This window comes from Mobula hypostoma, chromosome 27 (assembly GCF_963921235.1).
Source record: "Mobula hypostoma chromosome 27, sMobHyp1.1, whole genome shotgun sequence".
NCBI classification, from domain to species: domain Eukaryota; kingdom Metazoa; phylum Chordata; class Chondrichthyes; order Myliobatiformes; family Myliobatidae; genus Mobula; species Mobula hypostoma.
In genome coordinates this window covers 4,618,107-4,632,464 of record NC_086123.1, presented here as the reverse complement: position 1 = coordinate 4,632,464, position 14,358 = coordinate 4,618,107, and the positions used below count along the sequence as shown (strand labels likewise).

The window sequence follows — 14,358 nt, the reverse complement described above, 5'->3', positions numbered from 1 at the left end:
GTTTAGTAGACAACAGCTAAACTCCAAGATATATTTCTGGATATTTCGATTGTCACCCAGGATTCTTAAAGTCTAATCAGTTAGATTATCTGGTTAGGTCAAGTTAACAACCAATCCATATTTTAAAAAAAGTTGAGAAACTAACAGTTAGCCAAGAACATAAATGTACCTTGTTCTAAAGAGAAGGTTTTCTTTAACTATGATTTAAAGTAGAACACAACTGTACATTAAACTTGACTGACTTATAATGGAAAATGTATATTAAAGCTCCACTAGTGTGATCCATTACTTCTGGAAGCACTGTAGCTCTGCCTGGCTATTGGTTTTAACATTATTACTGTCCTCAATATATAATTTGGCTTCAAATTATTCAGGGATACTTTATAAATCAAATGCTATTTTTTAAATCTCTAAAAACATGATTTTTTCCTTTCAGTAATATGACCCACTCATATTGCCTGATTTACAAGACATTTCAGTCTTGACAATGTAATTTGTTCCACAATGGATGCAGTTTCCTCGTGATACACTGTTATGCACTTGAAAATAAAAGGCAGCTAAATACACTGCAGGTCAAGTTACACTGCAAATGGAATATGATTAGCTGTACTTTGTACCACCTTTACATTCTGAAGTATTCCACAGCAAATGTTACCTTATGAATAGGCAATGAGTGCACACAAATAGAATTATGCTTATTACAAAGGTTAGTGATGAAGATAAGTTATACCTGTATCATTTAATTACCAGATTTAAAATTTCACTAAAGGAAAGACAATATTATAAAGTGATTAATTACTTTATGCATGTCTTCACTGTTACCTTTCTGTTCATTTATGCAATTTCTTAAAACATTTAATATATGCCTTCAGCATTTCTTTCCTAAAAGAGGACCACAACCGTGTCACGGTTTGGAGGCTTGTGTGCCTCAATAACCCATTGAGCTACATCAGCTGAAGTTTGGGGTTTTATGCTTTGGCTCTTGGTAGGGTCACCTATGCCAAAGAGGTCAAAGGATAGAGGACAGACGAAGAGTGGTCCACCAGTCCTCCAGGTTCAGGGGTTCAGTTCAGGTCTACAACCCTGACTGGTAAAACAAAATTGTTATGGAAACAGCAAGGAAGAATCCGACATCTGAGTTCAACAGTATTCCCGAGTCTCCACCTGGACTTGCATGACTGACCGTAGTGAAAACCGAACTCCCGACACAATGAAGGAGGCCCTGAACACTGTCAGAGATGGAGGACCTACGCCTAAAAGTTAGTAGTGTAACAGACAGCAAGTTCAGCATAGCTTTGTTTAATCTTAAATTCAACTTCCTTTAACCTTTCAACTACACTCCACATTCCTAATAATTCATGAAAATGAGCTGTTTACCAACAGGTCACAAAATGGAAATATCAAAAGCAAGAGTAGTAGGCCTGCCTTTTATGTTCATGTGCAGTTTGAAAAGCTGGTGCTAATATGGGTGCAGAAAAGGAGAACATATGATGTTCTTACCCAGACTGATCCATTTAACTTGCATCGTAACTGCTTCGTAACCAAACTGTTCAGACCACCTAGCATCAAATTAATTTGTACAAAATCATATCCAACCCAGGTAAGACTAAAATCTTCCACATGAACATCTGAGGGCTGGTGTCGATAGTAAGAGTTGACAAACTAGTCCAGCAATATTCTGAAAGTGATGCTTCAGAGAATAGTATTACAAGCATGCTGAACTCTCCCAAATCCCTGGGTACATTCTGCCTGACAAGAAAGTGGTGGTCATTTAGTCAAATGTAGGCAGGAAGGTGAGGCAATGGAAGACTTTAATGTCGACTCCAAGCCTCATGAAGTCACAAATCAAGGTCAAATGAAACCCACTAATCATTAGCAGTGCTCCAATTGGAAGAAACTCCAAAAATTCCAAGGGAAAATTCAATGTCCGTCCCCCCCATTATATGCCATTGCATGTTCCAAATATGATAAACTAGCTAACAGCTCAAAACTAAGCAATTAATAAGTACTGTAGACCATTAGCACCAACATTTATCAAGTCCTGTATAATCTCTCGACTATTATAATCAATTCTGGGAATTAATTCTAGTTCCCCAAACTCAGACCAGTAACCTTCTAGTAACATCAGGTGTATCTAAAAATAAGATGCCAATCTGACAAAGTTACAACACAATCATGTGTTTGCTCAGCAGCATACAAGTTAAGTGAACTACATTAAGGCTTTGCCAAATCTAGTCATAAGAAGGGGCAACACCCCTGTTCACGGTGAGAGTGCAGCATAAATGCAAGAGACTTAAGTACATAGAACCACCTTCATCCAGAAGTACTGAGTGGATGATTCAACTTTATTTTGTCCTAAGATCTCATCACCATTGCCATACAAGCACCTACTTGCCTGTAAACTGGAAAGTTGTCCAGGCACATCCTGAAATGTTAGACAATTCAGACAATCTACTCGCAATCATAAATGATGAACGGTGTCATCAACATTACTATTAGGTAGGACTTACCAATCAATTTTCCAAGGCCAGGCTTGTGCTTTGCTCTATGCTAGATGTCATCACAGCCTTAAGTCCAACTGAGGCTCAAATTGTATACCGACAGGACATCAGCAGCATTTTACAGTGTGGCATCGAGGAGCTTTAACTGTGGTTACTGGAGATCAATCATGCAGGTTCCAAGACATCACTGCAGGCCTTTGTTTCAAACACTTTCCTTGCATCACAAGTTCAGAAGTGGGGATGCTTACTTATGACTGCATAATAATCTTTGATTCCATTTATCATAAATTACCTACAGGCATTGACTGCTGCAAGATTTAAACAACATTGAGTCATGGGCCAATTAAATGACAAGTAAGATATACAAGACAAAAATGGTCAAATATTTACATGCCTTGATGTTTAATAGTCACCATCAGAAACTCAACTGAAACACTTGCAGAAGGAGGTGTGTCAAAGATTCAAAGAGCATTTATTATCAAATATGTATACAGTATACAACCCTGAGAGCAATCGTCCTGCAGGCAGCCACAAGATAAAGAAACACCATGGAAGCCATTCAAAAAGAACATCAAACACCCAGCGTACGAAGAACAAATCATGCAAATAGCAAAAAGCGAACAAATGACAATATTAAACACCAAACCACAAGGGCCTGGGAGTGTTGTTTTGCACTGTGCCATTCATTGACTGCAGGCCACAGAGCCAGACCATGCCAAAGCACCCTGATCAAATCACGCAAAAATATAAATAAATGAATCAGAAAGCATGTAACGTGAACCGGAGTCCTCCAAAAAAAAAAAAATCCACAGCCAAAGCTGTGCTGATCAAATTTTGCAGTGTGAGGAAGACTCCTGCACCCTTCTCCAGCAGCAGTGAGCAAAGGAACGGGAGACCGGTCAAACAGTCACCACCTTCTCATCTTCATCAATTTCCATCTTGCTTGATGCTTTAATCGGTAAGGAGTAATGGACCTGATCATGGGTTCATGCTCTGCATTTAAGCCTCACACTCCACTCTCAACCACACGGAATTTCCCCAGGAGACAGCAAACATGCCAGATCACTCAGTCGGCCCATCAAAATGTCAATTACAGGCTTCAATCGCACACAGTTTAACATTAGAAGCATATTTAAAAGAATAAATTAAAGTAGTAGTTTTGTGAAATGTCTGCAGGACGTTGCCATGGGTCAATGGCACCACTGGTATTAACTCATTTCCTTACATAGCAAAGGCTTTTGCAGTCCACAAAAGGGGCAGAAGCCACAGAATCACAAGGCACACTCCTGCCTGGATGAGCAGAGCTCCGTCATTTCAGCTTGACAATTAATCTGCCTGATGTGTCCCCTATTCACCACTTTAAACAAACAAGCTCCTACCACCAGCAAACAAGGCTGCATTGTGTACCAAATGCACTGAAACAACTCAAAGAAGACCAAAACCCATAATTTCTAGCACCAAGGACAAGGGCAAACAGCACATGAGAACATCACCATCTGTAGATTCTGTTCCAATTGTGAAAAGTCATTTTTTGTCTTTTGTTGCTGCTGGCTGTCAATTGAAAAAGTGTCTAGCCAACACCTAGTCTTCGTCAGAAGATTGCTGTAGTTCAGGAAAAAATGCTCACCATTACCCTTCAAGAGCAGTAACTTCTGGTCTTGCTCGTGATATCCACATTCCTATAAACAAAAACAATCAATTAAACCAGCCAGCACAAGGCGGCCCTATATGCAAATTGACAACACATTCAAAAATGATATCAAAATTCATTTATTGAACTGGAAATGTTGGAAAAAAGACAAGAAAATACATACAAGTCATCAGAAAACAGTGACCCATTGTAGAATGACTCAGGGGGGAAAAAAAGGCAGCCTGAAAATTAAGATGCACCATGCTGGAAATTACATGGGACATATTCTTCCTTGTGTTTCCCTTTGTAGATTAATCAAAACAGAAGGTACAGTTCTCGTTAGTCTTATACTTGGATCAACTTCATTTGGAAGCCTCAGTTCAGCATCTTCAGCCAGATTTAAACAGGAGAATGGCTACCTGGCCCAGGTAGAAATAGATGAAGTGTTTTGTTTCATGAGTCACATAGCTGCCAAAGTTTCTGCCCACAATACAATGCCATGTGGGATTATACTTTTTGTCAAATTCCTGCAAGAGAAAAAAAAAACATGCTGAAAAATATTTCTGAGCAAACATTTATAATTTTATTAAGTATACATTGCAAATGTTTAAATATTGTATGTTGGAATGCTACAAGCATGTTGGCCCATAGGAAACAAGTCCAAAACACGTTTTCTCATGGGCACATAACCCAATTTCTAGGAATGAGTCAATAGCTCCTGCCAACATACATAAAATAGCAAACACTGAGTAAATTGGGAAATATATGGAAAAATTGCCTTCATGCAATCTTGCTCAGGAGAATAAAAGTTTCCAAAACAGAATGAAAAGTGTAGGTATCCTCACTTATTCATACTACAAAAAAAGCACAGAGCAAAGATTGACACCTCTAATTTATCCAAATTTCACAATATTAATACTTGAAATTCTACAAATTGGAGATTCCATTTGCAGAAGAAACTAATAATTATCCGGATGTATGAAGAGGTGAACAAAATTACTACGATACTAACAGGAGATACAACAAACCAGAGTGCAGCAAAATGACTCAACAGGTAGGATATACAGTTCCTACCTGAAGTTCCATTCAAAGCAATGTGTAATAATGTATTTGAAAGTAATAGGGAAAAAGGCAATAAAAAGAGTAAAGAAACAAATGATCGTGATATAAAAGCAGGAGTATGAAGGCAATGTAAAATACAGAACAAATGGAAAAGTTAGTAGAAGAATACTATGGTATGACCTCAAATACCAGTGACAAGATAACCGGAGATCATGATACTAAAATATAATAAAATCACAAAAGGGATTGAAAAGTATGTGAAATAGATAGGCAAAACCATAATAACCTTGGAATTGTACTTAGAGACACCTGAAATCAGCAAACAGTGGATGGTAAATCAATGTTGAAGGACATTTGGAAAATAGAAAGAGCACAATTAGCAAATCACCATGATTCAAGACACTGTCACAGATGTTATGGGTCAATTGGCTTATTTCTATCGCAATAAACAATTGAAAATAACAAATGATAACTAGAAAAAATTACACAGAATAGGTTTACAAAATGGCATTTAATCTACATAAGCAGGAGAAGATCTGCAGATGCTGGAAGTTCAAGCAACACACACAAAATGCTGGAGGAACTCAGCAGCCCAGGCAGTATCTATGGAAAAGCGTCCTGATAAATGGCCTTGGCCCAAAATTCAACCGTTTATCCTTGCCTTGCCTCCTGAGTTCCTCCAGCATTTTGTGTGCATTCTTGCAATTAAACTACCGTAGTTTACCCTGAACTATGAGCAGTTGGAAACATTAATACTGCATACTTAAAAAGATGGGAAATATAGAATGGAAAGTCTTTCATCAGTTGTAGGGAAATTGCTAGAGAAAATCCTCGAGGATAGGACATTCGAGCATTTGGAAACCCATGGACAGCCAGCATGGCTTTACGCAAGGCAGGTCATGCATTACCAACTTGATTTAAGTTTTTTTTGAAAGGTGACGAGAGAGATTGATGAGGGTAGGGCAGTGGATGTTGTCTACTTGGCAGTTGAAAAAGTCCCTCATGGGAGGCTAAACCAGAAGATTAAGATGCATGGGATCCACAAGATGGCTGTTTGGATTCAGACCTGGCTTGTGCATAGACAGCAGAGGGTGATGGTCAAAGGGACTTATTCGAGCTGGAGGTCTGTAACCAGTGGTGTTCCACCAGGACGTGCTGGGACCTCCACTGTTTGAGATGTATATTAATGACCTGGATGAAAATGTAGATAGGACGGTTAGTAAATTTACAGATGATAGGAAGATTGGTGGAGTTGTGGATAGTATAGAAGACTAGTTGCATATTATGGGCAGAGAAATGGCAGGTCAACCCAAATAAATGTGAGGTGTTGCACCTTGGTAGGGAAAGGCAAGGAGACAGTACACTGTTGGACCCTTAACAATATTGCTGAACAGAGAGATCTTGGGATCCAAGTTGATAGCTCCTTGAAAATAGCTACACAGGTCGATAAGGTGGTTCAGGCAGCTTATGGAAACTTGCTTTTATTAATCGAGACATTCAGTTCAGAAGTCAGGAGGTTATGTTGTAACTTTATAAAACTCTGGTTTGGCCACATCTGGAGTATTGCATACAGTTCTGGATCACCCCACTATAGTAAGGATGTTGAAGGGGTTTACCAGGATGCTGCCTGGTTCAGAGGGCACGTGCTATCAGGAGAGGCTGAATAAACTTGGGCTGTTTTCTCTGGAGCGATGGAAGCTGAGGGGAGCTCAATAGAGGCTTGCTTAGAGTGTACAGAGTATCTGTTTCCCAGGGTTGAAATATCTAATACCAGAGGGCAAGCATTGAAGATGAGAGGGGTAGGATCAAGGCGGATGTGAGGGGCAATTTTTTTTAAACTCAGAGTTCTGGATGCCTGGAATGTGCTGCCTGGTATGGTAGTAGAGGCAAATAGATTACAGCCTTTTAAGAAACATTTGGATTGGAACAGCAATATTAAAATCCCCTCTCACAAAGAGCAGGACATTACTTATAACGTCTCTGGAAATAAAAGATTGCATAAGATTTTCATCTGATCAGTTATTAAAGTTCTTATAAATTAAATGCTTTAAAAGCATTTCCCCCCCAAAAATTGTATGCACCCCACAAAATTAAAAAAATGTTAATGTATTTGGCTATAATGGAATTCAAATTCAATCTTAAACAACATTATTTCTCTTCAAAAGGCAAATACAATAAAGTTGAATTGACAAGGCACAATCTTTTAAATAAATATATTCTAATAATCAGTAGAGGGATTGCCACCAAAATAAACAATGGGTTTAAAAAGTAGTCCCACTAAAATGCACTGCAAATCAGAATTTATACTCTTTACTGGTTCTCTGAAATTCTGCTGTAAAGAATCACAAAGGTTACTTAATTCAGCAAAGTTATTACCTACATTTTTGAACATTGATATTATTACCCCACTTGGTTATAAGCCCAATGTTTAAGTTTTGTTTATAAATGTTCCAAAGCTACCAAAAAAAAGAGGTGGGAAGTCAGAGAGTAAAAAAGATCACCCATAATTAAGAAAACAATTAATAATCTTATTAAAAAAACTCAGGTATATACAATGCAGAATCTGGGATGTTTTTTGTAACCTCAGGTATTTCTTGCTTTAGGTTTTGTGCTATCTCAAACTCAGATGGAGTGCATAAAATCAGAGCCTCTGCCAACTGAGTCAGCAGTTCGAATTCCCCACAGTAACCTCCTGAGCTACTTTGTCAAATGGCACGCAAAGGGTTGTGAATGGATTTTGACTGACGGCATAAATGACATTTTCTTTTCAGGACAAAGCAGGCACTCCTCTCAGCATAGTTACAACTATAATTCAACTTCTGTTGCAGCAATCTGACCTTCTTGATGTAAGCTGCTATGTCTTTCTCAATGTTGTACTTCTCTAGTGCCTGAGTAGCACACTCCACAGCTTCCTGCTGCATGTCTTCAGGCATGTCAGCGTTCTTAATGACAGCTTTTCTTTCAGACATCTTTTGATCTGCCAGACAAATACAAAAGTATCAAAGACATTATGTAGAATCGAACTGTAAATTATGTAGAATTGAATAATAGTATTCAAAGTAGTTCACTGCAATTATTTCATATTGCCAAAAATTAGAAATCATTCAGAACAAAGCTATTAATCCACAATATCTTTACACAGCTCCACATGAAGTAAAGCAATTTCGAGAAGTATTATTATCTTTAAACTGAAACATCCACAATTCCTTTCCTACCACTGATACTGGAGTGGAGAGGTTCAAGTTGCCGGAATATAAACATCACCAATAGTTTGACTTAGTTCACCATGTAGACGCTATGGCTGAGGAAGCACAGCAGTACCTCGCCTTTTCAGGCCAGTGAAATTCAGCATGTCTGTGATGATCCTCACTGATTTTTTAATATATACAATATGTACCATACAGGGCATCCGCCTAGATGTACGGCAACTGCTCTGCCCTAGATCACTGGCCTGGCAATGCTGTGATCACAGCCCAGTCAAGACACCCCTCACATTCCACTGTCTCAGGAAAGCAGTCAACATAATCATCCCACTCTAGTCACTATGTCTTCCCCACACACCCAGATGCAAACATTTAAAACATGTAACATCAGTCTTAAGGGCAGTTTCTACCCTACTATTATCTCTTGAATAATAAAGATTGAATAAACTCTTATCTCTTGATCTCCCCTGTCATGACCCTTGCATTCTCTCAGCTTGCACTACACTTTTCTGTAAATGTACCAGTATATTCTGCATCATTATTGTTTTCCCTTTTGTAATAGCTCAATATACTTAGGGTTGGAATAACCTGCCCCTAAGGCATGCAAAACAAAGCTCTTCACTGTAAATCAGTACGTGACAATAATAATCCCATTTCCCTGCAGATGACGCACTGGGCTCCTCCAGTGGACTGTAGAATCTGACAACAGACAATCTGCAGTCTCTAGATTGTTTATTCGTTTGCACAACTCATATTCTTGGGCAAAGGTTAAAAAAGCTTTTGATTTTATTAAGAATTTTCCAGCTGATACTTATTAAGTTTTAGATAATTTTTTCTTCACCCCACCTGGGCTACATGCTCAGTCCACAGCTGTTCACTCTGCTGACCCACAACTGTGCTGCAACACAGCTCGAACCACGAGTCAGCATACAGAGAGGAGGTGCAGAGGCTAACGGACTGGTGCAGAGCTAACAACCTGTCTCTGAATGTGACTTCAGGAGGACACGGAGCGACCACTCCGTAGAGATCGTTAAGAGCACCAAATTTCTTGGTGTTCACCTGGCGGAGAATCTCACCTGGTCCCTCAAGACCAGCTCCATAGCAAAGAAAGCCCAGCAGCGTCTCTACTTTCTGTGAAGGCCGAGAAAAGTCCATCTCCCACCCCCCCATCCTCACCACATTCTACAGAGGTTGTATTGGGAGCATCCTGAGCAGCTGCATCACTGCCTGGTTCAGAAATTGCACCGTCTCGGATCGCAAGACCCTGCAGCGGATAGTGAGGTCAGCTGAGAAGATCATCGGGGTCTCTCTTCCCGCCATTACAGACACTTACACCACACACTGCATCCGCAAAGCAAACAGCATTATGAAGGATCCCACGCACCCCTCATACAAACTCTTCTCCCTCCTGCCATCTGGCAAAAGGCACCTAAGTATTCGGGCCTCACGACCAGACTATGTAACAGTTTCTACCCCCAAGCCATCAGACTCCTCAGTACCCAGAGCCTGGACTGACACCAACCTATTGCCCTCTACTGTGCCTGTTGTCTTGTTTATTATTTATTGTAATGCCCGCACTGTTTTGTGCACTTTATGCAGTCCTGGGTAGGTCTGTAGTCTAGTGTAGTTTTTTTGTGTCGTTTTACGTAGTTCAGTGTAGTTTTTGTATTGTTCATGTAGCACCATGGTCCTGAAAAACGTTGTCTCGTTTTTACTGTGAACTGCACCAGCAGTTATGGTCGAAATGATAACAAAAAGTGACTTGACTTGACTTGACTTGACTTGAAGTAGTTCACCGTTCAATGTATCCTGGAATCTCATGCATCACGACGTTTAAATACCTGCTCACAGAATTCCATTGCGACCCTGGTGCAAAGAGTTGAAAGTGATACAAGTTCGGGAATGGAGGGGGGGGGGAGGAAGGAGGAAGGCGAGCCTTCGAGGGAAGTAAGGACGAAAGAAACGAGGGATGTGCAAGGAAGCGGAAGGGGTAGGTTGGGGGAATTTGGATCGAGATCGCTGTCCTTGTTTCGGCTAGACACGGGCATACCACTCCAGACATTACCTCAATCCAACGCTGAAATGGAGAAGGATCCCGCCCGAAATCCCAAACCATCGAAATAATTTTGTTTTAAGATCTAGTGGAGTTGAAGTAAGGACAATGCTGGAGTGAATGCATCAAATGGAAAACCCTTGGCCAGATTCCACAGATAAACGCGGTTCCACAGACGTTGAGCGGTTTCTGCCTCGGAAACAGAACCGGGCGAGTGACAGCGGGAGAGAAAGGACAATGGAACGGGTCCACTCGGAACCGATTCCCACCCTCCGTCTCTCGGCTTCCCTCAGGCTTTCAAACAATAAGCGGCAACCGTCGCCCTCTCTCTCCACATGTCAGAACCGTTATATTTCCCTCACAAAGTTATCGATTCAACACTAACGTTTAACAGGACGGCGATTCGATACTCACTGGGTGATATCTCTGCAGGAGAGCGAAAACACTCTTGGTAAGCGAGCACTGATGGAGCAGACGCCGAGTACCCAGGTCCCCGACCCCGACTGCAGCCGGATTGTTCACCCGCGCCGTCACACAACGGTACCAACCCCCCGGGCGGCCGCGGCCGCGCCCCTGCCTCTTCCCCATTGGCTGCCTGCAGCCCGCGCGGTACCTTCATTGGCCTGCTCAATCAATAAGCCTGTCGCTATTTACCGCAGCATTTTATTCCGGACCGGCATGCAGCGGGGCAAAGCGTCGTCAACGGGGACGCGTCTTAGCAACCAGTGATGGTTTTCAGTCATTGAAGTCGAGTCCAGACGGAGAGCGAGTAGCCCAGCGGGCTCTGCTGGAAGTGGGCAGCACTCCCTGTTGTAGGTGACAGAAAATGACATTATGCCCCGTGCCCTCCCCGGGAAAAAAAGAAAAAAAAAGACTGTGTGCATTCACCATATTTATGTCCTTCATGATTTTATACAGCTCTGTAAGATCTCCCCTCATTCTCCTCTGCTGCAAGGAATGCAGTTCCTCAACTCCTCAAGTCCCAGGAACATTCTTGTAAATCTTTTCTGCAGCTTAATGGCATCTTTCCTATCACGGCATAACCACAACTGTACACAGTAGTCCAACATCTTGTACAACTGCAACGTAACATCACAACTCCTATAGTCAGTGGTCTGACTGGAGATGGCCAGAGTGCCAGACGCTTTCTTCATCACCTCGTATGATTATGATGTCACATTCGAGGAACAATGTACTCGTCCCTCTGTTCTATAACACTGTCTATGGTCCCATTGTGAAAGTCCTACTTTTGGTCTGACTTCCCCAAATGAAACAACTCAAACCTTAACTGAATTGAACCCTATGTTCCGTTTATTGGTCCGCTTATCCAGCTGATCAAGATCCCTTTGTAATTTTAGTAACTTCCTTTACTGTCTATGATACCTCTAATTTTAGTGTTGCTTGTGAGGTTACTAGCCATGCCTCGTACATTCTCATCTGTATCATTTGTATAAATGACAATGGGCCCAACAGCAATAACTGTTGCACCCACCACTGGACTCTAGTCTGTAAAACATCCTTCCACCATAACCCTCTGCTTCAAGCCAATTATGCAGCATTTAGCCACTTATCCCTGAATCCCACGTGAACTAACCATATAGACAGCATCCACTGCCCTACCCTCATATGTCCTCATGGTTACTTCTTTAGAATAACTCTAACGGATTTGTGAGACACAATTTCCCACACAAAAAGCCTTTCTGACTATCCCTAATCAGTCTTTGTCTATTGAAATGTTGGTGGATCCTGTCCCTCAGAATTCCCTCCAATAACCTATCTAATATTCATAAAGACAAGATATTCTGCAGAAACCAGAAATCTGGAGCAGCATATAAAGGTTCATTTAATTTATTGTCAAAGTATGCATCTATAATACAACTCTGATCTTTGACTACTCCAGATAGCTATTAAATACAGAAAGACCATGGGTTTTAATGAAAGAAAATACATTAACTTCCACCTCACTTCCCCCCACAACTGGCATGAAAAAGAAAAGAAACGAAACTCGTAGATCCCAAAATCCGCCCCCCCGCACAGCAAAAGAAAACAGCCACAGTAACAACTCCTGACCCCCTCAGTCACAGAAAAGAACAGTGACAGTAGCACCAACCCCCACCCCAACCTCTTACACACAAAAATATTAACAGATCACCCCCCCCACCACCAATCGTCCACCAGAAAGAAAACACTGAAGGAAACCAAAATAAATTACAGTCCAATAATCACATAAATCTCAGAATATGGGAAACATCTTTTCGTCTGCACCCAAGGAGAGCAAAATCCTGGAGAAACTCAGCAGGTCAGGCAGCATCTAGGGAAAAGAATAAACAATCAACTTTTCAGGCTGAAGTTAGCTGTTTTCTCCTTTCCACAGATGCTGCCTGACCTGCTGAGTTTCTCCAGCATTTTGAATGTGTTATCGATCCAGTACTGAATTCAGCTCACCAACCTGTGTTCCCTGGCTTGCCTTTGCTGCCCTTCTTAAATAACACACAACAATGGCCACTCTCCAGTCTGCCTGAAGTTTACCTGTGGCTAATTTAAATTATTATTTTGGTTTGTTCATAACATCCTAAGAAAAGTTATAATTCAGAAGGATTCTCTTTGGCCCATCATCACCATTCTGGCCAGTAAAGAACTACCTGGCCTAATCTCACCCTCCATCACCAGGTCTATAGCTCTGTAGGTGCATACCCAGACACTTTCTAAATATGATATAAAAACAGAAAATGCTGGCAACTGCAGAGAGCAAGAAGCAGAGATGATATATTATTTCAAGACTAAGATATTTATCAGAACTGGAAAATGTGAGAAAAAAAAATGTTTTAAGTTGAGAGCAGGGGGAGGTGCAAAGGTAACATACTAACTGATAGGATGGAGACTAAGAGAATCCCAGTGATGAAGATAGTGTTGGTGCCGCCTGAGAGAAGGAGGTGAAGGATGGTTCATCATAGCTGATCTGTCCGGAGGAGGTGTACATAAAGTGAAATAAATAACAACAAATAAAGAAGTATGTGTTATGTTGAACACAGCAGCTGCTCAAAATTTGAAATAAGAAATACTCAGCAGATCAGTTATCATCAGGAGAGCAAGACTGAGTTAATATTACTCAATAATCACCATGCATCAAACTATTCAGTTCAGACAAAATTTGAAAAGCTCATTGCAGTATGCAAAGTGCCAGCAGAAATCGATGAGTCAGTGTAGTTGGAAGATACTTTATATTTTATACTTTATTGTCACCAAACAATTGGTACTAGAACATACAATTATCACAGCGATATTTGATTCTGCGCTTCACACTCCCTGAATTACAAATATTAAATATTAAAGCTATTAAAAATAGTTAAAATTAGAAAATATTAAAAATTTAAATTATTAATCATAAATAGAAAATAGAAAAATGGGAAGTAAGGTAGTAAGGTGCAAAAAAAAACCGAGAGGCAGGTCCGGATAATTGGAGGGTACGGCCCAGATCCGGGTCAGGATCCATTCAGCAGTCTTATCATAGTTGGAAAGAAGCTGTTCCCAAATCTGGCTGTATGAGTCTTCAAGCTCCTGAACCTTCTTCCGGAGGGAAGAGGGACGAAAAGTCTGTTGGCTGGGTAGGTCGTGTCCTTGATTATCCTGGCAGCACTGCTCCGACAGTGTGTGGGTAAAGTGAGTCCAAGGATGGAAGATTGGTTTGTGTGATGTGCTGCGCCATTTGGAAAGCGGTGAAATGATCGGACAAAGTCAGCATGGATTTGTGAAAGGAAAATCATGTCTGACGAATCTCATAGAATTTTTTGAGGATGTAACTAGTAGAGTGGATAGGGGAGAACCAGTGGATGTGGTATATTTGGATTTTCAAAAGGCTTTTGACAAGGTCCCACATAGGAGATTAGTGTGCAAACTTAAAGCACACGG

The 14,358-nt window shown here is 40.8% G+C and overlaps 1 protein-coding gene across 1 annotated transcript; it reads right to left on the bottom strand.

Annotated features, from left to right (window-relative positions):
• Positions 1-4,255: 4,255 nt before the first annotated feature.
• LOC134338481 (dynein light chain LC6, flagellar outer arm) lies at positions 4,256-11,001 on the bottom strand. The gene is made up of 3 exons (XM_063034321.1): positions 10,864-11,001; positions 8,031-8,170; positions 4,256-4,658 (listed from the first exon to the last, which is right to left on the bottom strand). The coding sequence occupies exons 2-3, from the start codon at positions 8,160-8,162 to the stop codon at positions 4,521-4,523; spliced, it is 270 nt and encodes an 89-aa protein (XP_062890391.1). The 5' UTR covers positions 8,163-8,170; positions 10,864-11,001; the 3' UTR covers positions 4,256-4,520.
• Positions 11,002-14,358: the final 3,357 nt, after the last annotated feature.